Source organism: Phacochoerus africanus, chromosome 16 (genome assembly GCF_016906955.1).
Source record: "Phacochoerus africanus isolate WHEZ1 chromosome 16, ROS_Pafr_v1, whole genome shotgun sequence".
Lineage (NCBI taxonomy): Eukaryota > Metazoa > Chordata > Mammalia > Artiodactyla > Suidae > Phacochoerus > Phacochoerus africanus.
The window spans coordinates 34020005-34046698 of record NC_062559.1 but is presented as its reverse complement, the minus strand read 5'-3'; the positions used below and the strand labels follow the sequence as shown (position 1 = coordinate 34046698).

General features: G+C 38.8%; 1 protein-coding gene across 7 annotated transcripts in view; it reads right to left on the bottom strand.

Annotated features, from left to right (window-relative positions):
- The window catches only part of IMMP2L (inner mitochondrial membrane peptidase subunit 2), a 916780-nt gene that overhangs the window by 869159 nt on the left and 20927 nt on the right, over nucleotides 1-26694 (bottom strand). For 5 of the 7 annotated variants that reach the window (XR_007132715.1, XM_047763795.1, XM_047763799.1 and 2 more), the window contains exons 3-4: nucleotides 19490-19730; nucleotides 7747-7883 (exon numbers count right to left, since the gene is read on the bottom strand). Coding sequence is in view for 6 of the 7 variants with exons in the window: in XM_047763795.1 (XP_047619751.1) it covers nucleotides 7747-7883; nucleotides 19490-19631 (279 nt within the window). In the remaining variant the exon portion in view is untranslated. The remainder of the gene's footprint in view (nucleotides 1-7746; nucleotides 7884-19489; nucleotides 19731-26694) is intronic. The other 2 variants (XM_047763796.1, XM_047763797.1) reach the window with 1 other exon arrangement.

Genomic DNA, 26694 nt, shown 5'->3' with positions numbered 1-26694 from the left:
GGTTGTTCAGTTACAGGGAATGTGAATTTAAACCCTAATCCCACATTAGGGCTTTTCCCTGTACTCAGAGCCTAGACAACTTTTTGCTGAGAATGCTTTGTTTTCAGTGTACCTATTCCCTAAAAATGTGTCTCTTCCATGGGCCCAAATTTACTCAGAACTTCTATTCCAACTCTCTACCTTCAATGAGCCCAGGGTCTTTTCTTCTCATCCCCATGTGGCCATTAAACTTCCCAGGAACTGACAAATGCCCATGGGACAGCTGCTTACTTTAACGCATACTTACTTCTCTGGAATTGTATCCCCCTTATCTGTGGCCTCTGATCATTTCCTTTACCTTCCTGCAATGTCACTATGCATTTTTAAAGATGTTTAATGTTGGTATTTCTACTTTTTAATGAGTTCTGCATTGGGGATATTTTCAAGAGGTCTACTCTGCCACATTTCCAGAAACGGAAGTCTAACTCCTTCTGAGAAAATCTGTAATCTTTAGGGTAGAATAGGGTACCTTCCATCAACCTGAGTTTCAAAGTTTAAAATCTTTCATCTCCCACTTATAAGCTTAATGTCTATCTTTGTTTAAATGCCAAATATACTATAAATGACGTCCCAATTAAATAACTTACTGATTACATCATTCAATCAACAAAACCAAAATGGAACAAAGTATCTCTGTGAGCAGGAATACCTTAAGGAGACATGAGAGCACTGTGATAAGGCACAACTTTCATTTGCCATATTTAGTAAAAGTGGAAAGCATTATCAGAGTTGGTTCAAGCCACTTGTAAAATGGAATGGCTGTGTGAATTTAGGTCAATCGTCTCAAATGTCTGGCCTCAGTTTTTGCAAATATGAAGTTTAGAACCTGAATAAATACCTCTTAATGTCCCAAAAGTTCTATACCTATGAGCCTGAATAAAGTATTGAATTTGAAAGTCTGTAAAAGAAAAGCATGAATACACCAATCAGCAGAGTATACAGAGGTACTGTTAGAGGGGAAGGATGCAGGCACCCTACTCTCAACTGGTGCAATAACGCTTGTGGGTATAATACTCACACGTACAATAAGTGAGCATAGGCGCATAGAAACATACCTATGATACATTATAGGTCGCTATATCTTACATGTTATAAACAGAAGAAGAGGAAAGGAAAGAGAAAGAGGAAACAGAGAAAACAACGGCGGCAAATGCTTGAGAAACTGGTGAATCTCAGTAGAGGACACATGGAAGTTGCCTGGACTCCTCTTAGAACTTTTCTGTAAGTTTACAATTACCTAGCATTTAAAAAGAGAGCGAAAGAGTGTTATGACATCAGTGTTTAAAGAACAGATATAACCCTGGCTACGTAAACCAGAAGCATACTGTTTTCCTATCCTGGGACATGAAGAAAATCCAAGAAGCGTCATTATAAAGTTATCACTCACCAACTGCTTCGGTATCACATATGTTTCTTGCTATAAATACAAACTGATCTATTTGAATTCTCCATTAATGACAAGTTGCAGAACGACATAAAAATGCATAATATCCTAAGGGGTGAAAACCTCAGGTAAGAGTTTTGAGCCAAAAGTAATTTGGGAAGAAAGTACATTCCTAAGCCAGTAAAGCCTTCCAACATTAAGTCCTGGCTTCCCTCAAGTCAAGCCCCAGCCAACCTAGGGGAATAAGAGCAGAGAGCAGTCAGCATCAGAGGAAATGTGTGCCCAGGTGGTTCACAGCATCTCGGAAGTGCAAATTCAGCAGGTAACATAAAGCTCCCAAACTCCACCTTAAACCCTGGTACATAAATGACAACACGTCTCTTTTCTTGAGAGTATTTGCATCTGGCTTCTCAGAAGGTCAAAATAATAGTTGCACCCAATCATAACTATTGTATAGTAAGCCCACCATGGGTTTAAAATTTTCTTAATAAAATCAAATAAATAATGTGACAGAAAGAGAGAAAGAGCATCAGCCTCTTTGCTTGCTTTTTTTGACAGAACTTTTCATTTTAAACTCAGCAGGGAACAAGATAATGACTACAAAGAGCCAAGTAGAAGTCAAAAGAGGTTTATTACAAACCAGTTTCTTCAGGATCATTTGTAGGTTGCTGAAAGTCAAGATGGTTTTGAACCAATGAATGTGTGCTGTTGATGAATAAAGATCAGACTCTATTTTCCCTCACATTCGCCAACGTTCTTATCGATTCTGCATAAATCTTTCTCTGAAGTCTCAGCTAGAGAGACAGTATTGGGTAGTAATGTTCTCAAGTATTTTCCCCTCTGGCTATGCAACATGGAAAGAGGAACATGGCATACTATATACAAATTAAGTGGCAACAGCAACGAATACAGGACAAGGACACTTGAAATTATTTCTTTTTTCTAAGTCTTAAATCTTAATTTTAATTTTGGGAGGCATACACCTTTTATAAGAACCAGTGACCCAGCTGCAGGCACTCTCACTCAAATAAAATCTGAAACTTTGGTGTGAGGTCATTAAACTATTCCTAGGGCACCTTTTTAGTCTAAAAGCCTCTGTAAGCAATTGAACTTCTAATTGAATAACTGCATCTCAGAGACATAAATTCCCTCCATAGTTTCAACTGTATTCGATATCAGTCTTCGTTGCCTGAGTTAAATTAATGTTGAGTAATGTGGTGGTGCTTTAAAAAAAAAAAAAAAAAGTGCATCTACTTTCAGAGTAACCTTTCAGCAACCAGTAGAAATGATTCATGTGCATGAGAGGGGAATAGGTCAGTATGAATAATCATTAACCAACAATTTCTGCTAGTGCTCCTTGTGTGCAGAGCATTACTAAAGGTACATTTCATTCAATTAAAGGGATGTACCTGTTTAACTGGATAACAAATCAAGTGTTTCATAAACTGAATCCTATTTGTCACTGAATTATGTCATTAGTTTTACTTACATTTTTGACTTAGCTTCAACTAGCTGTGACTTCCCATGACTCCATCCTTCTAATCAGATACCTAGTGAAATGCAAATTACTATGGGAAAACCTAACCTAAAAAAAAGAACCACTGACTTTTAAAAGCAGAGAATTCTTTCTTGTAATAGGGAATCTTTAAAATGAGCTTCTCCTATTATATCTCAAGGTAACAGAATTTTTTAAAGAACAAAAAAACGAGAGAGAGAGATCTCTAATGCAAAATTTGTTACTCAAAGTGAATTTCCAGGGCTCTAATAGTATTTATTCCATAAACGCCAAAGGAGTGGTATTATATGTCCATTTAATGAAATTCAAACTTTCAATTATTGCATTTTTCTCAAATAACATATCTACACATTGCAGCATGACCTTTTAATAAAGCCACTCTAAAGTGACGATCTAATTGGCCCTGGGCTATTTCCAACCTAAAATGGATCAATCAATTTCAGAATTCAGTGACTCAGAATTTCAATCTATTCCAATTTTGTCAGACTTGGACTACAAAGACTGGGGTCATCCTAGGCAGAGTCAAAGGTAAGCACAACTTTTTAGATGATCTCCGAAATCATGTGTCCTTGGAGTCCTAGTGGCTGTAGTAGATACACTCACCTTTGCACAATTCTCCCCTCCCTCCGCACCTTTGCCATGACTTCCCTGTGGGTAGAATACATTTCCAATCTAACTGCTTTGGACTTTGCTGTGTGACTTGTTTTGACAAAAGGAATGTGGACCAGAAGGTTGGAAATTCTGAACTGAGGCTTTAAGATGTTCTGAGTGTATCTACTCATTCTCTGTGTCCTGCTCATGAGAAAAGCAAGCCCCGCGCAGTCACTGCTCCTTTAGCAGAGGCCCTGCAAGGAGAGACAGGAAGCAGATTGAACCTAACCCTTAGTCTAGAGTCTGCAGACCCATGAGCAAGGATTAAAGATGTGCTATGTAAACTGCTGAAATCTCTGTTGTCACAGTAAATGTTAATACATGGGCCAACAATAAAAGGGCTCGAGATAATATTTTTCTGGTACCCCTCTGCATCAAATTAAAATTTCCAGGTCATTCTCCAAAATAGTATGCTAAATCAAACATTTTTTTTTCACTTCCGGATATATCAGGAACAGGCCAAACATCTGACAGCTTCATATTGTCTACATTAAATCTCACCTGAAGAGGTATCCATCATGGAGGATTAATAATTCTTGACCCTCTTCTGCTAAAGCAAGAGTATCTTGAAAACAGAATCAGTATTTGACTCACCACACCGCTAGAGCACCTAAAATGGTTTTGCACATACCAGTCATTTGATAAGAGATCCTCCATTCCAGCTCACAGGTACCACTGCTTTTTATTACTGCCCATATCCCAAAATGATCTTCTGAGTTACAAAATTATTCATATATGTGAAATGACAGAAATGGCTAGATATGATCTTTCTACCTGAATACACAGGAGAACTAAAGCACTGTGCAATGAATGATGCTCCAGACGGATAAACTTCACCTACAGGAACTCCCTCAAAATGAGCCACAGATGCCGTCAAAGAATGCGAGATTTACAATGGATAGCTAGGTGACAAACCTCACAAAGCTACGCGCAAACATGTCACAGAGAGGGGTCAGCATTCAAGGTATAACTAACTCCAAGGGAGGTTCCACAAAGGGGCCCGAGGCCCTTTCCTGATTTGAATCTGTTCATCACTGGTCCTTTGTAGCACCCTGGCCCCTGCTCAGTGTCCCAGTTACCTAATAATTCTCTCCATCATCCTCTATCACACACTGATCTATGGTATGTTCTTTCTTCTTTTCCACATTTTTTTTCTCTCTCGCCTCTTGCTTTTTCTGCCTCTCTTATCACATGTTTTAGCCTCGGTAAAGGAAGATATCACTACACATCCAGAATATTCCTTCTGTTCACAGAAAAAATCAACCAACAGCCATAGCACAGCTATAATTTGCAGACCTCAGAGTCAATAAGAGCCGGTGTATTACTTGCAGGATGCTCAGGGACTTCCAGAGATCTCCACACACCCTGCCAGCTATTTAGTACTTGCATCATTACAGAAATTTGAAGACAAGAATTTTTTTGAATTTTCTGTCAAAAATTCTGCTGAACCCCATGGTCTAAACAGGTTCAGTTCATCAAGGCTGTACAGTTGCAAAGACCTCTTCATATATGCTGAATTAACTAATCACCATATCTCTTATTGCAACTTCTGCTCCTAAATTATTTTAAGTATGATTTAGTGATATGTAACAAAAGTGGAAATATATTACCTATTATTCTTAAAAGTAGGCTAAAACTCCTAAAATATAGACCCTACCTTAACATATATTTTTTCCTTTCTTCCTAGAACAACCTTTCCCCTTTTATTCCAAGAATAGCACTCCCTCTTCTTCTCAGAATGACACCCCTACCTCAACATGAAAGCCCACAGAACCATGTGACTCAAATACTTGCTGTCCCTGTCTCACTCCACCTAGCCAATAGCTAGGGGTGTGCACCTGTTCCAAGCTAGCCCACTCATGGCACAATAAACTTCTGGCCAAAGTTGATCTATGTTTCTAAGGATGAGGATATATGACCGAAGCTGAATCCATCACAGTCCTTCTGCAAGATTTTTCAAGGTGAAATTAAGGCATGAGTAGCAATCTCTCTCAGGCAGTGATGAAACTGGGCATCTAAAAAGGCACAAGAGCTGCCAGTAGCCATGTGCCCTGCATGGAGAAGAAAGCTGGTCTGAGAGAACCAAGCCAAGATGAAGTCAGAAGCAGACATGAAAACAGAAAAGACTGAGCACACTGTCAGCATTCAAGTCCCTGGTTCCAGTTGTCCCCGACAACTGCCGTGCTCCTGCCCTCCTCCTAGGTACATCATAAGCCTTCCAATTTCCCTGTAGATGGAAGTGGATTCAAGCTGTGTTTCTACAACCAGTAGCCACGGAAGTTCTACATAATATACCAAACAAAATACAAGGTAACACATTTGACTTCTTGAGGTAGGGTCCAGGAATACTACAGGAAATCCTACTGTGTCGGCAACAAACTTACTATTTAGTCAACAGATCTGGCATTAAGGATGACACTATTTAACACTTCCTTCGCTGGAGATAAGCTTTCTGTTTTCTTAAGAGGATTGGTTTCTTGTGTTTTTAGTGAATTTCCTCTTAGCATAAACCATGAACATAGATATTCAGGGGGTATACAGTGGGCTAAAAACATGAAGATGGGGACGCTATGACTGCCATGGGATTCTCTGGAATATCACAAGATCCATGGTAAGGTTTTGCCTTCTGGAAAAATCCATCTCAGGGACAGTAACAGTTGTACAGTAAGACAGCACTAACAAAATTGGAGAAAATCATTATTCACATGATTATTTATTACCAAAAGATTTATATCTGTTGAGGGGTTCAAACAGATCAAAGGAACCAAAAAGGAACTTGGGTTGCTATGGGGAAGGCAGCTGTAATCTCAAATGAAGGATGTGTCTCAAAAGCTCAGCAAAGAAAGTTCCACTTTTCCTAAGAACTGGGTCTAAGATGAAGCTGCTAGGAAACTCAAAAAGAGGAGGGAAATGTAAAACCCAGTTTGCGTTAAATGTACTAACTGCATTTAGAAATAAAGCCATTCACCTGTAAATTCCTCTTCTTATATTTGCTGTACCCCTGAAATACAGTATTTTTGCATTCACAGTAAGTGACCAGTGTGCTTGGGGCTGGTGATTCCAAGAGAGAACCTGAGAGATAGGGTTGAGCTCAGAACCCCCTGCTCAAAAGAAGACTCCAACCACCACAAATGATAGAAGAAGTAAATATTCAGACAGCCCTGCTCTAGAACCTCAGCTTTACCCAAAGAGCACACATTCTAAGGATCTCCCTGACCACCAGAACTCAGGAAGAGACCTGATTTTTAGGACAATAATTACAATTTTAAAAGGCAGATTCATTCTAACTCCTCAAAGCTGATGTCAATGCCTTCAACTATTTCTAAGACGAAAAGAAAAAAAAATGTAAGCTGGTTATTCTCTGTATTATTTTAAGCTCTTAGAAGCTTATATATTCATTTCACTTATTTGTGTGATACACCAATTTGGCACAATGCATGCATGTACATGCTAATAACAGAAGAAAACAAACCATACTACAAAATGTAAATTCTTCTTAATTGCCTTAAATTACTTAAACAACTAGGTGCCAAACATCAACTTTAGAATAATAAAGTTTTCTCTAAGTTACTCCAGAACACTTTGCACGTAACTTGTAACTTTTGGAAATCTCCACTCCAAAGTTCTTTCAATGTAAACTGCATTTAATCTTTTCAATCAGCAGCATGCTTAAAGAACACACTAGAGTATCTGAAACCAATGTTCTAGATACTTCTACCTATCAGAAGTGTGTGTGTGTGTGTATAAAACAATTAAGAAACTGAGTTTGAGCCAAATCCAACCTGCAACTGTACTAATAATTTGATCACATTCAAATATGGATAATTTAAAAAACTTAAAAATCTCAGGCCACAGCCACAAAAAAATGGTACCATTTAGTAAAATTTCTTTAGACTCTCCATTTGAAATTCCTTTAAAAAAAAAACTACAGATACAGAAAACTATCTGATAATTAATTTTATTCACCTCTGCTCTGATTTAATATGACTGCATTAGAAGACCTTGTAAAGAAATTTAGTAAAGTAAAATATGAGTTCAAGGCACTTTTCAAAGCTTTCAATTTCCAGGATAGAGATAATTTACAGAAATCTAATTTCTGGTGCTGGAGAAACAATGCAGCATGTGCTTTAGAGAATGAAGTCATATTAGTTTTCACCTGCATTGATGCTCCTTCCACTCTTGCCACGCAGGCAACCTGATCCAGGAAAGTTACTGCCACGGGCACCGCCACAAAGAAGCCTTTACAAAAGGCCTTGAAGTATCTTTTCACCCAGCCTTGAGACTGTGCCATACCTAAAAGCATAAAGAAAACAAATATGAAATTAGTCTCAAAAAGAGTGGAAAACAAAAACACAAAAGGAGCACTAGAAAAATAAGTGTTGAGAAAAAGCAACATCATCTCAATGTTTCTCACTCATCCCACAACTGCTGGAATAAATCTGACTTAAAATCCCAAAGGCAAATACATTAACTAAAGTTAACTCCTTTCAATAGCTCAAGTCCACTTAAAAAGTTGAATACAAAATTTCTCCTCACAAAGCAATAACTGAGTACACACACATGTACGCACGCGCGCGCACACACACACACACACACACACACAAGAAATAAGAATTGAAAAGTTTCTCAAAACAATACTTATTCATTCTATATAACAGACTATAATTTTAGTCTGTTCTATTTCTCGAACAGGACAAGACAGATACCGGGAGACCAGATTATTCTAGTGGCCCAAGGGAAGATGGTAGGATGGACTACGGTGGGGGTGGTAGAGATGGGCCAGAAAGGGGAGATTAACATACATATTTTAGAGGTTAAAACTGACAGGATTGGGAGTTCCCGTCGGGGCTCAGTGGTTCACGAACCCAACTAGCATCCATGAGGACTGAGGACATGGGTTCGATCCCTGGCCTCGCTCAGTGGGTTAAGGATCCAGCATTGCCATAAGCTGTGGTGTAGGTCGCAGATGCAGCTTGCATCCTGCAGTGGCTGTGGTGTAGGCTGGCGGCTACAGCTCTGATTGAACCCTTAGCCTGGGAACCTCCGTATGCTTCGAGTGCAGCCCTAAAAAGACCAAAAAGAAAAAAGAAAAAAAAAAAAAACACCACCACAACAAAAAAACTGACAGGATGGGGAAGGGGGAAGGAAAGGAGAGGAGGTAAGAGAAGAGGCAGTAGTGACCTATCCAAACACTGTGGTTTTGTCATTCCCTTGGATTATTTTCCAAAGTACCAAAAACATGCTCATAATTCAACCCCTCAAACTTCTACTCAGTCATACTAAGTACAAGGTCATAAGTTGGGTCTAAGATACAGGAGTGAAAAGCTGACATGGTCCTTGCTCCCAAGGAGTTACCATGTGCAGGGGAAGACTGCCCTTAAAAAATATTTCCAAGAGAAAAGGATGAAAGTCCCTGGAGCATGGGAAGAAGGAGGAAGGAAGTTTATCTATCAGAAAATGATCACAGAAGACCTCCCAAGGGAAACGGAAATTGAGAAGAGACCCAGGCACTTCCGGCAAAAGTAGCAACATGTGTGAAGGCTTGGGAGCAAAATAAAATTTGGGTGTTTAAGAAAATAATTTCAATTTGGATGGAGTAACACAAACTTAATTATGTTAATTTTTTATTAAGTTAGCACTTATTTATTGACTGCTAAAAAACCAACGCTAAGTGCAGGGTGTATAAAGATATATAGCTAAAAATACAGTGTAATATCATTTAAAAATTCTCACTAAACTGGGAGTTACCAATATAGCTCGGCAGGTTGAAAATCCAACTAGTATTCATGAGGATGTGGGTTCGATCCCTGGGCCCGCTTACTGGGTTAAGGATTCAGCATTGCCACGAGCTGTAGCATAGGCCAGCAGCTGTAGCTCCGATTTGACCCCTAGCCTGAGAATTTCCATATGCCCCACAGGTGCAGCCCTAAAAAGCAAAAAAAGAAAAAAAAAGAAAAAAATTTAAATAGATTATTATTTTGTATCATTGTTTTAATCATTTAATAAACATCCATATGTCACTTGAATTATTATTAAACTATGGAGAGAGACAGAAAAAAAGCAGGCTTAGCAAAATAGTAAGAATGGTTAATTCTAAGTGTTAGGAATATAGATGATGACCATTTTTTCTTTGAACTTCTGTGGGTTTCTAACATTTAAATAAGGAAGAAAAATGGTCCTAGGAAGTTACTTTAATATATAGATACTATACGGTAAAGCAAGTCCAAATCTCCTTCCCATCAAAATAAACAAACCAAACTTTCTCAGTCCAGTCTCTCTGCAGCTCCAAACAAAACAAAAAACATTGAGTAAAATTCTTCCCTATTTATGCAGCAATCAATATATTTAACTGACTGCAATTCTTGGATAGCCAATGCTGGCTATGACAGAATATTACATGCTTTTGAAAATGTCCTGAGAGTTTGAAAACCTTAGAAATTCTTATCTTCCTATTCATCCATAGTAAGCACTTGAGTTCAAACACAAAAAATATGCTAAAAATTCATATTATAACAAATCTGACCACTTGACTATTGTAAGAAATTAATAAACTGGCTTTAAATACATAAATCTATACTTGCTTAAAAATATTTTAATGATCAGATCAAACAGGTTTAGACAACCAGAGAACTTGACTCAAAAAAAAAAATATGAATAGGACAAATACAAATAGAAAAACATGCTTCTATTCATCTGTAGCTCTTAAAATAAAAGTAGCAAACATATGACCAAGGAAATATAATAATTGTTCTCTTTGCTGTTCCTTGTGCCCTACTTGCATGGACCATCACTAAATAATTTGGGATATCAGCAGAATAGAAACTAGGAAAGCTTTCAAATATGATGGTGTTGCTGCTACCCCAGTTATAAGGTAGCATGTACAAGTTCAATGTAAATTAAGGGGGGAGACATTAATGTAAATTGCATTAAATTCAGATTCCCAGAATTTTACACCTCCACTCCTTTTCCAGTATATGCTCTTCTCTCTACTGCGACTCCACTCAGTCACTGCAGTACCCAGGAAGGAGCATGGTAAGGAGGGTCAGGGGCCCTGAGATGGCATCTTCTGGCTCTGTCTCTAACTAGCTGCCTCTTTGATCAACTCACTTCTCGGTCTCAGTTTCCTCATCTGTAGAAAGAAAGGGGTTAATACGATCCAGCAATCCATTCCTGAGCATACATCTGGATAAAACTCTAATTCAAAAAGATACACGTATCCCAATGTTCACAGCAGCACCATTCACAATAGCCAAGACATGGAAGAAACCTAAATGCCCATCAACAGATGAATGGATCAAGATGTGATACAGAGATAGAGTGGACTACCACTCAGCCATTAAAAAGAATGAAATAATGTCATTTGCAGCAACATGGATAGACCTAGAGATTATCACACTAAGTGAAGGAAGTCAGACAAAGACAAATACCATATGACATCATTTATATGTGGAATCTAAAATACAGTTTTTTAAAATTTTTATTTTTTCCATTATACTTGATTTAGTGTTCTGTCAATTTCTACTGCACAGCAAAGTGAACCAGTCACAGATACATATATTATTTTTCTCACATTATCCTCCATCATTTTCCATCACAATGACTACATATAGTTCCCTGTGCTATACAGCAGGATCTCATTGCTTGTCCACTCCAAACGCAATAGTTTGCATCTGCTAACCCCAAACCCCCACTACATCCCACTCCCTCCCCCTCCCGTTGGCAACCACAAGTCTCTTCTCCAAGTCCATCAGTTTCTTTTCTGTGGAAAGTTTCATTCCTGCCATATATTAGATTCCAGAGATAAGTAAAATACAATTTAACACAAATGAACACATCTATGAAAGAGAAACAGACTCAAAGATACAGAAAATGAACTTATGGTTAAAGGGGAAAGGAGGAAGGGAAGAGATCAACTAGGAGTTCGGGATTAGCAGATACAAACTACAATATATAAAATAAACAACAAGGTCCTAGTGCATAGCACAGGGAACTTAACTATATTCAACATCTTGTGATAAACCATTATAGAAAAGAATATTGTATCTGTAACTGAATCACTTCGCTGTACACCAGAAACTAACACAACAACTACAATTGTTTTGAAAGAAAGAAAGAAAGAAAGAGAAGAAAGAGAGAGGAAGGAAGGAAGGAAAGAAGGAAGGAAGGAAGGAAGGGGTTAGATTCCATTTCTAAGATCCTTCCTAGGGCCAACATTCTATATTACTATATATTTTCCAATTGTTTCTCCAGAACTTTGGGAAGATACTAAAAGAAAAGCACTTAGGTTATTATTGACTAAGAAGAGATAATATATTTTTTAGGTTTGAGACTTTGTCTAAGTGTTGAAAGGAAAAAAAAAAAATAAAGACTTCACTTTCATTAAACAACTGGTTTAACAGGGAAGCAGAGGAGCAGCTGGAATGAATGGAGATTATGTAAAAGAACATTGCAATCACAGATGAAGACCAGAAAGTCACTGCCCTTTCGCTTCTCACACTTGCAACCCCACGGGCGACCAAGGCACTGCCACCATCTCCTGCCCAACAGTCAGGACACGTATTTTTTCTACTGAGAGATTCTCAAAGAACATGGGAGAGGTGTACCAGTCTCAAGGTGTGCAGATTCTGCCCTAAGACAAAGGGAAAAAATAAAAGCCATCTTGCAAATAAGGGGGTTGCTGTTTTCAGAGGTTCAAAAGCGAAGTCTCAGCACAGTCCTGTCCTACCCGAAACTGTGAAAGACACCTCTACCTCATAATGATAAAACCCTTTTAGAAGCTGCTATCATTAGAATACTAAAGCCATATATAAAGAAACGAACATTATATTTCTATGTCAAGTCATAGCAAATAAAATGTTTAAACTTTATAACACTCACATTTTGTTAAAGTTAATGCACTTCTTTTTCTATAAAAAATCATTAGGATGATCTGGTCTTTTGTTCACACCTTAAATGTCTAAAACTACTACACTAATAAGCACCGAGTGTCTGCTTCCTCAGAGAAAATGTCCTTTAAGCAATAATAATGTGATGCTAAAACCATCCCCAGCAAAAAAAGGAATAATTTTTATCAGTAACCTCATTCTTCTAGTAACCATGCAAGTCGTTGAGGCTCAAAACATTACTCCTGAGAAAATTATTGCTTAAGCAGTAGGGCACACCTGGCTCATTGCTGAAGTGCATCAACAGAATATTTTTAAATAAGCTTTCAGATTCAGTTGAAATCATATTTGCTGTCTGGTATATAGCACCTGCACATAAAAGTGTTTTGGTGATACTGACCTCAACCACATAATGTTCTGCCCTCTAAATGCCTCTTTCCTCTCACAACTTGTTATGCTTTGATCATGCATGAATTCATCTAAGACCATTCTTACACCTGCATTCAAAGTCATCTACCACTCATTCATAGCAACCAGGTGAATAAATACACTTCAAGTCTTCCTAGTTATAAAAACTATTTAAAAATTGTGTGGGAGGTTTGACAGTAAGAGGAAAACAATTACTTACAAAGCAGTATCTTATGTAAAATGTAACCTTTCAATCATAGAAATCAGCCTGCACACTTTGATAACCAAATCAAGATTTTATTTATAAACTCAAACTATACATCAAACTATGAATATCAGAGAATATAAAAGCCAGCGTCCAAGTAAACCTGACACCCAATTCCTGACTCTGTCAATATATATTTATTGATCACCTACTATGTAACTGTGCTAAGGACAGAGAAAACAATGCAGAACAAGGCAGGCATGACCCTTGGCCACATTTTCATTCTTTCTACATTAAGTGCCTACTTTGTGCTCGTCACTATGCTAAGACACCAAAAGTAAAAAGGCACACTGAGTCATAGTTCCTTCCAAAAGGACTTGTGACCAGATGACAAGAAATTAGTGGATGACCACATATGATCAGGCTACCCTCCTCCAGGTACCTCTCCAGGAGCTTCTGGTACTAATACCCTCACCCTGCAGACACAGCCTAAGCAGGTACATTAGGAGGCAGGAGGCATTAGAATACATCTGAACTGAATCAAGGGTAAAAAAAAAAATAACCGATGAACTAGAAAAATGCAGATTCCACTGGAAGTACATCTGGGAAAGCAATCAATGGGTATCAATTTAAAAAAAAAAATCAGGGCCACATCCTCCTTTCAGATTATAAATAGATATTATAAAAATTGAGAGTTGGTAATCTTTAGAAGGTGAAATCCAGCATCAAATTATTTGTAACGTGTGATTTAAGAGTTTCTCACTCAAAAATTCTCAGAAAGGACAAAAAGGCAAGATAAAACAAAGAATGAAGAAAAACTAGCCAAAAACAATAAAGGGGAGAAATGTAATAGGGTTAGACATAAAGTGAATCATATTCTGGCAAAGAAGCCCAATTCTAAAGTCCACTCTGGTAGACTAATGAGAATAAGTGTCCTCTATCTTGACCTAAAACTGCTTCTTTAACAGAGATAATTATAACTCTCTATTGGTAGAAGGATGAGCAGCTGGATGCTAAGAGAAGAGAGGTGAAAATTGACATATATAATTTTAAGTCAGAAATATTTAAAAGCAAATGAACTCCAGGGACATGTTGTACTACAGCTGGTATAGAGAGACCACCACCAGAAATCCACTAGGAGACGCACATTTATAAAGGCTGCCTGAGATCTGCGAAGGACTCCTTCAGCTTGCAAACCTCATGCATTTACGCCCACCTCCCCCTCTGCCTCAACACAAGAGGAGCACTCCCTCTGTTAGAAGTAAGGCTGGCCATGCTCTGCAGAAGCAGCATCAGCAAAGAGGGAAACTCAGTGGAAAATTGGCGTGTCCTGAATTTTAAAAAATCACAGGTCAAACCTGATTCACCTATGTGACTTTGGGCAAATTACCACATCTTCCTGAGCCACAATTTTATCATGTGAAAAAAACTTTACGGGTGTTTTGGACTTGGAGAATGTTCATATGTGTGTGTGGTTTTTTTTAAGTAAGCATTCGTATGAAGAAAAAAGAAAAAAACCCATAAAACTTGCATCTGAATATATATGTGTAATGTATTAGAGGACAATGTCTTGATCATCAAATGAAAGGTATTTCTTCAGATAAAAGCCTTAGCCATGTCCAAAGAAGAGGACTAGCCATACAAATTTTATTTTTTTCACTATGAAATATTATAATTTAATATTCTGAAAATCAATAAAATTATGGCAATACAAATGCAAATTTTAAAATGACAACAGATATAAGGATATCCATTATATATAACAAAACCAATAACGCCTATCTTCTAAATAATGGGACACCTAACATCCAGAGTGATGGTTTTAGTCTGCTTTGAACCTAATCTTGTTCTAAGATTTGATGGGTTAGGGATGATCATATTTCCTGATACTGGCCAATTAACAAGAATTATGGAGTGCCAACATCAGCACAGTTCTAGGTGTTTTAAGAATTTTTTAAGCAGAATAAAACAAAAACGTGACTTAGTGACAAAACTGGACCACAGGAATAAATTATATAGCCATGACTGGGGGGGGAGGGGGAAGAATGGTAAGAGCTGGAATTGCAAGGAAAAAAAAAATCACGAGAAAAGCTGAGAAGAAAAAAAATGAGTTCGAAGGTACATGGTAGGTTTAAAAGTGTTCACTATGAAATTCTTACAACTTTTCCATATGTCTAGATTTTTTCATTAAAATGTTAAAAATAAGGATAAATTACATTTGGTCAATTTCTCAGACAAGAGGAAAATGTGATTGTGAGAGGAAAGGTACACATGGCCTATTGGAGATAGGAAGAATGCTATCCAGACCAAGGAATAGGAGACATATGAAGAGTAGTGAGGAGCAAGACCCAATTTAATATTTATTTTTTTTATTTTGCTTCATTTTGTTCCTTAGCAATATGGAAATCTTCATGACGACAATATTTTTGGAAACCATATAGACAAAATCCACATCACAGTAGTAGCCCTCTCTAAGAGACAGCACAAGCCACACTAATCCTACATGTTATTCTTATCCTTTAAGTCTACATAGATACCATTTGACTGCATTTACAACTAAGGCCCAAGCTCAAAGTTCAGTTATTCAGATGCCATAAATTCTGCAAAAATAGTTTGCCATAAGAATTAACAGGACAGCAAATAGCTTTTTATGGAATGAGAAAAATCCTATTAAATGATAACCATTAGCAAGGAGAAGCTTGGTAAGATTTAAACTCCAATAACCACAAAATTTAGATTGCAACACTGCACTCTCTTTTTTTCCATTTTAATAGAAAAGCATAACTGCTGTCATTAAGTAAAAGCCAAAAGCAATATGGATGTTAAGCTAACAATGTGGCAGCTGAAATATATGTGTAAATGAAGCCGACCACGTACTTATCCACAACCTAAACAAAGTAATTATAGGACCTTGGACTATTCACCATAAGCATATTTATTCCCGAAGCAGTAATATTTTGAATTAGCCAAAGAACATATTTCCGGTATCAGAATATGTGCTGCACAGCTAAAAAGAAAATACATTTTTTAGCATTTAGGCTGTGAGTGAAATTGGCTTTTAAAAAATGAAGAGAGCATGTAATCAGAAAAAACATTCTTCTCAAAAAACAAAATCTCAAAACCCTTCAGAAATCAAAGCTAAGAAATAGGAGTGAGACCGGAGAAATAAGGAAAAGACGGTGACACTGAGAACCTATGTGTAAAAGGGCACAATTTGGAGTTCCCATTGTGGCTCAGTAGTAACGAACCCAACTAGTGTCCATGAGGATGCCGGTTCAACCCCTGGCCTCGCTCAGGGGGTTAAGGATCTGGCGTTGCCGTGAGTTGTGTCAGATCCCGAGTTGCAGTGGCTGTGGCGCAGATCGGCAGCTGCAGCTCGGATTTGACCCCTAGCCTGGGAACCTCCATATGCCACACATGCAGCCCTAAAAAGCAAAAATAAAGGGGCGCGCGGGGGGGGCAGAGGGGCACAAGATAAACAAAAAGAATATCAGAAAGTGAGCATCAGGCAATAATGCGAGTGATGGGCAATGTCCCCAGAAACACCATGTGAAACAGTCCCTGGAGCACAGCTGCCCTGACCTGCCTTGCGACCTCCGAGTCTGGTCTACTGTCCCACAGTACTTCCTACTCATTTCTCCTAGTTTTAAAGAGTACAAGGGTATCCAATGGAAATGGGAATTTTTAAAAAGAGCATGCTTTGAGGGTCTCATGAAAATCGTACCCTGACCCCTAGCCCTCATGCCTCAAATACGTTGCTTTCTTTAACCAGACACCAACTCCAATTCACATCAAGGGATAAGGAACAAAAACAGGGCTTTTCCTTTGATCAGGATTGGGAAGAGGAAATAGGAAGGTTTCTCAAAATAGTCAAAGCCACCAGACTCTAAAGGAGCAAAGATGGGAAGGTAAAATTATTTAAAAAAAAAAAAAAAGTTGGACCTGGGAAATACAAGGTAACCAGCAAACCTAGGGCCAGTCCAGGGTCTGATATTACTCTTCCCAGAATAATAAATCTAAAAATTAGAAACACAGGCTCCCCCAGCAGGGGAAGCACATTAAGGCTCTGATTAGTCTGTCAAAAAGAAAACCCGTCCAAACCATGGTCGGGAGTTTTGGAAGGCTGCCCACAGCCCATCTATGGCAGCTGCATGTCCACGGGGAGCTCCAACAGTGGCAGAGCAGGCTCGGCACCAAAGAAAGACCCGAGCCAGATGAGAAGACTGACACCATTTAAAGGGAAAGCAATAGTAGCCCAGGCCTCTGCAATGAGGGGCTGTGGCCCTTTAAACCTAGAAGTGCAAGCCCACCCTCAGGCACGTGCACTTGTTGAAATGGCAGCAAAAGCCAGGCTGGCAATATGTTAAAGAAAAAAGACAGCCCAGAGGTCAGAGCACAAAGAGGCTCCTCCTATAGAGCCTGGAGACTAAGGCAGATGGAGCACAGCACTCTCTGGACTCAAGTGTCTGCTGCACAGAAAGTCCAGGGATCATAATGAGCCCCTGGTGAACAGTGCAGCATATGGAGCTGAGATGTTTACTTAGATTGCTCCCCACACGCAAATGCCTTATTGCGATTTTTGCCTACTTGCCAGTATATTAGAAGATTCTGTTTAAGACGCCTGTGAAATTTCATTAATAGGCAGTGCCCTGAAGTTACAATGTATCTGCCAATCAAAGCCTTCAAAATTACTCATAGAAATATGATCTCATATAAAAAAATTTGTTTCAAGCTGTAAGTAGATATCTCCAGTGAAATATAACAATCCCCACTATATAATTCCAAAGAAGTATCAGAACTTAGGAAATAAAGCAACTTAAAGTGTGACCACATTATTACTGATATTACTTTGTGCATCTATTTTTAGATACCCAACCAATAAGACTCAAAGACTGTTGAATACAATTGACCAGGGTATTATGGAATATTCTCTCAGTTTGATATAAGACTCTTTCAATGAATCAATGTATTAAAAAGTATATTAGAGCAGAAGTGGGGAAATACATGAATGGAACAATCAAGGGAACTATGGCAGTTTAAAAATATTCATCTTCTTAAGGGCGGGCTGGGCTTAGGGACTTGCTTCTGGAAACACAATGCAGCATAAGTGATGCTATATGACTTTCCAAGCTAGTTTTTAAAAATATAGCTTCCTCCTGCCTCTCTCTCCTCGATCACTACTTCTAGGCAAGTCAGCACCTGTCCTGAGGACAGCCAGCCCCAGAAAAAAGCCCAATTAGGGAGCAATTGAGGCCTCCCTCCCCAAAAGAGCCAGCACCCCCTGACCAGCTATGGGAGTAAGCTACCTGCCAGACAGAACCTCCAGCCTCACTTAAGCCTTTAGATGACTGTGCTTCCCACTGTAATCTTAACTTCAACCTTAACAGAGACCATGACCTAGAACTGTAGAGCTGAGCTGCTCCCCAATTTCCCACCTGTAGAAACCATGGGAGAGAATAAACATTTAAAGCCACTGAGTTTGGGGTAACTTGTTCTGCAGAAATATCAAATACAATAGTAAGCCCAGAAATAAATCCAAGGACACAAAGACATCTGGTATATGCTAGAGACATTTGCAATGAAGGAGAGGGGACTGAATTAACAAATGATATTAAATAACTATCCACCGTTTGGAGGGAGGACAAAAAAAAAACCAAAGGTCAGTATTTATTTTATTCATTATAGAATAATAAATTTCAGATAATTCAAAGATTAAGTGTAAAAATAAAAACATAAAAGTTATAAAAGAAAATAAAGGCAAACAATCTTCTAGGAGTGGAAAGAGCTTTTTGAACATTTCACAAAACCCAGAATACATAAAAGAAAAAATATTAATAGATTTGACATCATAAACATCAATATATCCCAAATATAAGGTTATAAGATAATCAGTATGACACTAAAAATTGCAATATATATTAATTCCAAAGGTTTAATATCTCTAAAATTATACAATTCTTGTAAGAAGAAAAGGTAAATGTTCTGAGAGAAGAATGAGTAAAATACATGTCACTGAAAGCGTAATATAGATAGCATATATATAAAAAGATGTTCTACCACACTAATAATAAAACAAATACAAATAAAACAAAGTATTGGAGTTCCTATCGTGGCTCAGGGAGTTAAGCCCCCAATGTTGTTTCTGTGAGGATGTGGGTTCGATCCCTGGCCTCACTCAGTGGATTAAGGATCTGGTATTGCCACAAGCTGTGGCATAGGTCATAGAGGTGGCTCAGATCTGGTGTTGCTGTGGCTGTGGTGTAGGCTGGCAGCTGCAGCTCTGATTCGACCCCTAGCCTGGGAAGTTCCATATGCCATAGGTACAGTACAGCCATAAAAAGAAAAACAAACAAACAAACAAACAAACAAAAAATATATATATATATATCAATTTTTTAACTTACCAGACTGATAAAGACTTAGAAAACTAAAGCTACCCAGTGTGGGAGCACAGGATTTCTCAAGCTCTCCTGGGAATGTAAATGGGTACAACTTTTCTTGAACGTAATAGAATAGCACATGCCAAAGTGCCACATGGACACACATCTCTGAGGCAGAGACACCATCTCTAAGGCACAAAGATGTGAGCAAGGACTTCCAGTACACCACTATTTGTAACAGAATAAACTGAAAACAGGAGCATGTCTGTGAAAAAAAAAAGAAAGAAACTACAACAAGCATATAGAGAAATCATTAAAAAGGATATCGTATAGCTATATTGTTAGACGTTCTGTCTTGAAAAAAGGTTGGAACACTCAAAGTATAATATGAACTCATTTATGTGAAATTTTATATACATCATCATCATCATCAAAAAAGGTCAGGTGAGGAACAGCAGGCACACAAATGACAACAGCAGTATTTACTGGCAGTCAAGGGATTTTTACTTTCCTTATACTTTTCCATATTATTTCAATTCTCAATAATAGGTATATATTATCGGTATATATTAAAGCACACTGACATGGGTCTTTTCTGCTACAACAGATATTTCTTTAATGTAAATTAGTTCACATGCAACAAAGTGGAAAGTCTCATTCGCTGCCTTCAAGATTCTCCACTATCGGGTTAACGGGTCCGACTAGGAACCATGAGGTTGAGGGTTCGGTCCCTGCCCTTGCTCAGTGGGTTAACGATCCGGCGTTGCCCTGAGCTGTGGTGTAGGTTGCAGACGCGGCTCGGATCCCGCGTTGCTGTGGCTCTGGCGTAGGCCGGCGGCTACAGCTCCGATTCGACCCCTAGCCCGGGAACCTCCATATGCCGAGGGAGCGGCCCAAAGAAATAGCACAAAAAAAAAAAAAAAAAAGATTCTCCACTATCGTAAGCGACCAAAGGAAGCTGAGAGTACAGATGAAGAAATGCAAAATATTTCCCCTTGTGCTTAAAAGAAAACAAAAAAGAAAACACCCTGGATCAGATTTTTAACTTTGATGAAATCGGTCTGGGTTAGAAGTGGATGACTTTAAGGACCCATAACTCAAAGGAAGAAAACCAGAGTTTAAGGCTAAGTGCGAGGGTGGATGTAAAGGCCAGTGAAGATTTAACCATGTTGGTGTTTTTATAACAATTATCATTTTTTGATACCGGCTCTGTTTACACAATTTCACTGGTTTTAAACCATCTGTTCCTAACCCTATTTGCCCTAGAAGCCCTATCACTTTTAGCATATGATTTTGCAGAATTAAAGATTTTTCAGGAATGCAAACACAGCAGTTAGAGAGAAATGTCTCTGCTATTTCTGAGTAAAATGCAAAAAGGTAGAGGAACATTCTATACGTAAAAAATGAAAAAAAAAGAAAAGAAATATTAAACTTTACTTGGCTTCAGCAATAGTTTCTAATCAAAGATGTGAAACACAGGGCAAAACAACCTCAATATTCTTGATTTACACCACACGTTTATATACATAGAGAGAGAAAGAGGAATGGTCCTTGTCCCACTAGACACTTAATCTAAACAAGACAGAAGATTAAACAGGTATCCACTGTGGTGAATGGAGGGATTAATTCGGTTAACGTTTTTTAAGTGAAACAAACAGGAGAGAGATTTATTTTCTTTCTCACATTAAAAAATTCTGGGCGTTCCCACTGCAGCTCAACAGGATTGGTGGTATCTCTGGAGCGCAGGGACACAGGTCGATCACTGGCCCAGCACAGTAGCTTAAGGACCTGAGGCAGGCATTAGGTCCCAGCCTTCCTTAGGATCTGATCCCTGGCCTGGGAAGTCCACATGCTGCGAGGTGGCCAAAAAAAGAAAATTTGTTTTAAATTCTGAATGTAGGCAGTTCAAACTCACCCTGTATTGCCCACCATGGTAGTTCACCCATCATTTTTCTTTTTTTTAATAACTATTGTAATAAGGTATGACTGACATACCAAAAGCTATACATATTTAATATATACAACTTGATGCGTGCAAAGTATAAACCATGAAACCATGACCACAATATAGTCCATCAACACATCAGACACGTCCAAAAGTTTCCTTGCACCCTCTTTTAACCCTATTAATTTTTGAACATAGTATTTAATTACATAACCTCAATTGGGGTAGGCGAAGGGGAAATGCAAATAAGGAAAACCGTTGTGAAACTGTTTTAGATACACGATAGCACTGAACAAAAGAGAAACAGTGTTAGCTGGGAGCCAGGGTGCTCTCTTTGGAAAAGGGGAGCTATAAATACAGGGGGGAAAGCCAAGGAAGAATCCTCTGGAGACTTAAAAGCAAAGATAAGCCAGTAATGGGGGGAAGGGGGCAGATAAATTAGGAGTTTAATATCAACGAATACACTCTGCTATATATAAAATAGATAACCAACAAGGACCTACTGCATAGCACAGAGAACTCGACTCAACATTCTGTAATAGCCTATAAGGGAAAAGAATCTGAAAAAGAATGGATATAAGTATATGTATAACTGAATCACTTTGCTATACATCTGAAACTAACACAACATTGTAAATAAACTATATCTTAATACAAGATTAAATTATTTTTAAAAATCAACTGACCATAAAAAAAAAATGATATTCCAGTAGCAATGAGTGTATCTAGTACCCGGATCTTAGGTTCTAATATCATTCCTCACAATAGGGAACCAGGGCACTTCAAGAAAGGGGAGACTCCAGGGCTGGGGCAAGGAAGGTATAGAATGAGCCTGGAATATCTTGTTAGGCCAAGTGCTTAGAAAAACCATGGAAGCACATCAAAAGGACACATAGGCCTGCCTTGAAGGTGTTCCTACTGGCGAAATACGAGGAAGTATGTCCACCTAAATATACTAGGTCAGTAATGATATAAACCATTGAAAACTACCTATGGATTGGCTTAGCCTCTGAAATTGGGAAGTATTAAAGAATTGAGTATTTAGCCTCAAAAGGTAAACTGAGTAATGTTAATTTAATTTAGTATAAGCAGTTAATACCATGTATGTATTTTATAAACTGTTGTTTAATCAAATGCAAAATAGTGTTTTCCTTTGTGATCATTCTCAGATATATGTTAGAAATGAAGTTTGCTGGCAGGGAAATTTTTTTCAGTTCATAAATGACCCTTCTACATAATTCCCAAAGTACTCCTGTTGAGCTGACTAAAGTTTTCCACTATTCTTTATTATATCTCCATATCAACTGTCAGGTGAATTCGGGAACCAGCAGGAAAATGGAAAGTTTGTGAATCTGAACTATTTCAAATGTTCAGTTTTAGTAATTATCATTAGTACTACTAATATATATATATGATTGGACCTTTTTGCAGGTTTAAAGAACAGCTGATAAGGAAATTCTCTAAAGTTAAAGAACATGGAGGAGGAAGAGTAAGGGTTACCAAAAAAAAGAGAGAATTGAGCTGGCATCTTTTCTTTCGGTATTCACTTTTATGCCAATAAACATTTATTGAGTAACTATTATGTGCTGGGCATCAAAACTGCTTCTCTACTGCAAGAATGAAGATATATCTGTCTATATAGAGACTGAACATTAACCGCTTTTCTTTTGAATGACGTTGGCCTTGCGATAAGGTTCAGAGGGCCATAAAAATACAAGAAGAAAGATAAATTTCATAAAAGAGAGAGGCAGTTGGGGTGTTATGGAAAGACAAACTACACAGTATTCTATAGTCTGGTCCTTCTACTCGCAGAGAATGACTGTAGCATCCAAACAGCCGCCCCAAGGTCAACACAGGAGTTAACCAAGGTGCCCCTCTGCTGAAAAAATAAAACGGATAACTTCTCTGGCTTGAAAGCCTTCACTAACTTCCCATTTCCTGTAACATAACAAGCACCTTAGATTTAACACACGACCTAATAAGCAGGGTTAGGTCCCTAGTCTCATGATTTCTCCTCTTTCATTAGCATATTGTGCTCCTGCCAAACCCAATAGTATGCAATTTCTAGAATATGTCATGCTTTTACTGTCTCCTGCCCCTTACACATTTTTCCTTCTGTCTTCATCACTCCTCCCACCGTTCTTTGTCCTGGCCACCACCTCTCAGGTTTGCTTAAAGGCCACTCCACTGGGAAGTCCACCCTGACTCTCCGAATCTAAATTAGATGCTTCTCCTGTGTGTTCTCACAAATCCTATGCCTCCCCTAGTCTAGCACTTAGCACAACGGATTTTCTCCTCCAGGGCAGGGACCCTTGTTTACTGCCATCCTTCAGTGCCTTGCACTGAAGGGTTCAGTGGTCAATACAGGTTTATTAAGGAAATTAACAAATAACTTCCAATAACGCGTCACCAAAAACAAGTCCTTAAGTAATGATTTTGGTAGGCTGACCTCAAAATTCCCTGTCTGTGTAGACTCTGCACATTAGATTCAGAATGTGAGGGATGCTGCAGATGCATGGGTTGAGAAAAAGGCACTGCTCGACCACATGCAACAAATTGTGTGTATGTTGTGCACACGCACACACATGTGAGCATGTGCATATGTTCTTCTGATTATCTCCATCTCTCACCTGATAGTTCTACTTGGTAGTTGAAGACATTTAAGAAGAAAGCAATTCTTTTCTTAATTATGTATGTTTGTGTATGTATAACTTCAAGAGGCTGATTTTTTTCGGTGCTTTTTTTCCTTGATAAATCATAGCACAGCACTCATGCCTAAAGGCAGTCAAGATGGGTAACGAGGGTCAAGGAACTTTTCATAACCCATTCAACTACACGGCATTAAGAATTTTCTTTTCAAAAAAGAAAGAGTTGTCTTTTCAATTGACAGCTTACTCTTTTAAAAAAGTATTTAGCACGTTTTTTCTTAAAAGAAGTGTTTTAATCCATGGTCCACGGTGTCCTGAGGATTCCCTAGAGGCTTTGGGACCAAAAGGAGCTAGAATTAAGTGAGCACAGCTCTGAACCCAGACTCCCTGCTTCAATCAGAGTCACTGTGCTTTCATCTGCTGTGTTTTTTTTAAAAGAACAGAACTCCAAAAAAGATTTTCCTTAAAGAAGAGCTCACTGCATTAAAATAAGAAGAAAAAGAACAAAGAAAAAGGTTAAAAATCACCGCCTTAAAGAATCAGCAGCAGATTGAGGCTCACACTCTATATAAGTCAAGCCCTAATGTCTTTTCATATTTCTTGCTTAGAGTAAATTCATCTCTGTCAGGTTTATAGGCCCTTACGTGTGCTAAAATGAGAAATACCATTTGAATGCAAAATTATCTAGGTAGAGAGAAACAACATGAGTTTTGAAAGGTATATTTATTCTCTGATACGGCTGTTGCTAAATTTATTTATCTGATAGTGTTTAATGGCATTATTTATGTACCAATCTCCAGACTAACGATTCATAACACAGAATATCAAAATAATCTAATTGAATAACAGAAAAACCCACTGTAAATGCCAGCTGCTGCTATGTTTCACTTACTATCAAGAAATATCCCATCTCACTCTCGTAGTCTTAGGGAAAAGATCATCTTAAATGGAAAAATGCACCAAACCCACATGGAACAAGTAATTTTAGCTATTTTTCCAAGAAACAAAAGGGGAACGAGGTAGCTGAAACCAGGGGGTGCTTCTGAATGCAACATTCAGAAGACCGGTGGAAAGAACTTGCTCTGCTGGTGAACACACCCCTGGATGGGAAGTAGAAATGGGATGCCCTCAGCCAGAAGCCCTCTGCTGTCCTATGCAGCCCAGCGTGCAGACTGTGGAATGGTACCCACTGGAAGTCAGGTAAACACCTGCAATCAAGTCCCGGCTCTGTAACAGAAAGATGAATCCGAAAATCTTTAGAGCGTATAGCTATTCACAAACTCTACTGCGCTGAGAAGGGTTAAAAGACAAATTGAAGTATGTTTGTCTTGAGTTTATCTGAAATGTTAAGAGTTCATGTGACCAAAAACCAATTTGAACAGGGCGGAGCCGAGCAGGAAGTGGTCAGAAGAGCCTCACTGAGAGGAGCTCAGGGAGAGACCTGCACACAGAAAGGCAGGAAGCAAAGCAAAGAAAGGGCTGAATGGCTACAACTGAAAGCCTAACTGGCCTTTTGCGATTGGTTGTCCTTAGGTTTCCATCTTGAAACCCTGAGGCATTTGCAGGCTTAGATTTTGGCTTATGTAGGTCCTCCCATGGCATCAGAGCTGCCTCACTCTAGCAGCCTCCGTGTTTGATAATAACAGAACCAACCAACCTAATTTTCACCTCTTCTGGGAAACCTTAGGCCAGCACTGTGACCCACAGAGCCACCTTCCACCCCCAGACTCCTCTGGCATTTACCAGCCATACCCTCATTTGCCAGCAGTACTGTCAGTTATCTTTTATAGATAAGTCCATTCTCCCCACCACACTATAAGCCACAAAAGAGGAAGCACCATGCATCACACCTCCCTAAAAACCCGAAGGCTCCGAGAATTTTACTAAGCATTTGCAGGTGCCAAATAAATGTTTCCTGACTGCTTGTTTAATTTGCGATATGCTGTCTATTACCACCCACTTGCAAAGCTGAGGGGAAGACAGCCTGGTATGGTTGTGTCAGACACGCCCTTCCTTTAAATGCTGGGTGGCCAGAGCAGGCCGTGTTGAGAGCTGCCCGATCCATCGGACAGCACCTCCATGCAGGTGCCATTTCCAAAGAACCAAGCAAGCCTCCTCTTCTAGAGTTAAACCTTTTCTCCTCTTCCCGTGCTCAGTCGCAAATGAGAAATCAGAAAACTTGGATTCAAGTCCCAGCTAGGCCAAGGACTAGGCAGTTCTTTTCATCTACTTGAAGAGACTACCTCTAAGGTTCTTGTCTCCAACTATCTATGACTCTACAAGTCTAACTCCAGGTCCTCACGTTCCATATCAGAAATCCACGGGATGGCCCTGTCCTCCCAGTACCAAAATCGCCTGTCTCACACGATACTTCCCAGCATCATCACTGCACCAGTGCTCCAAGACCTTTCTGACTTCAGTAACAGGTGAGCATACTCATGAAAGTATGATTATTTCTAATGATGGCACTATTAAATGTCTTGTCTGAGCTTTACTTCATATCTGCACTCATGTAACAAATCTACAACAAGTAGCTGACTGGTCCATAAAGGATAATACCCACACTTGGGGAAACTTGTAATATAGTCCTGCTTACAGCAGCAAAGATAAGTTAAGACCCCATCTGCAAAGAAGCA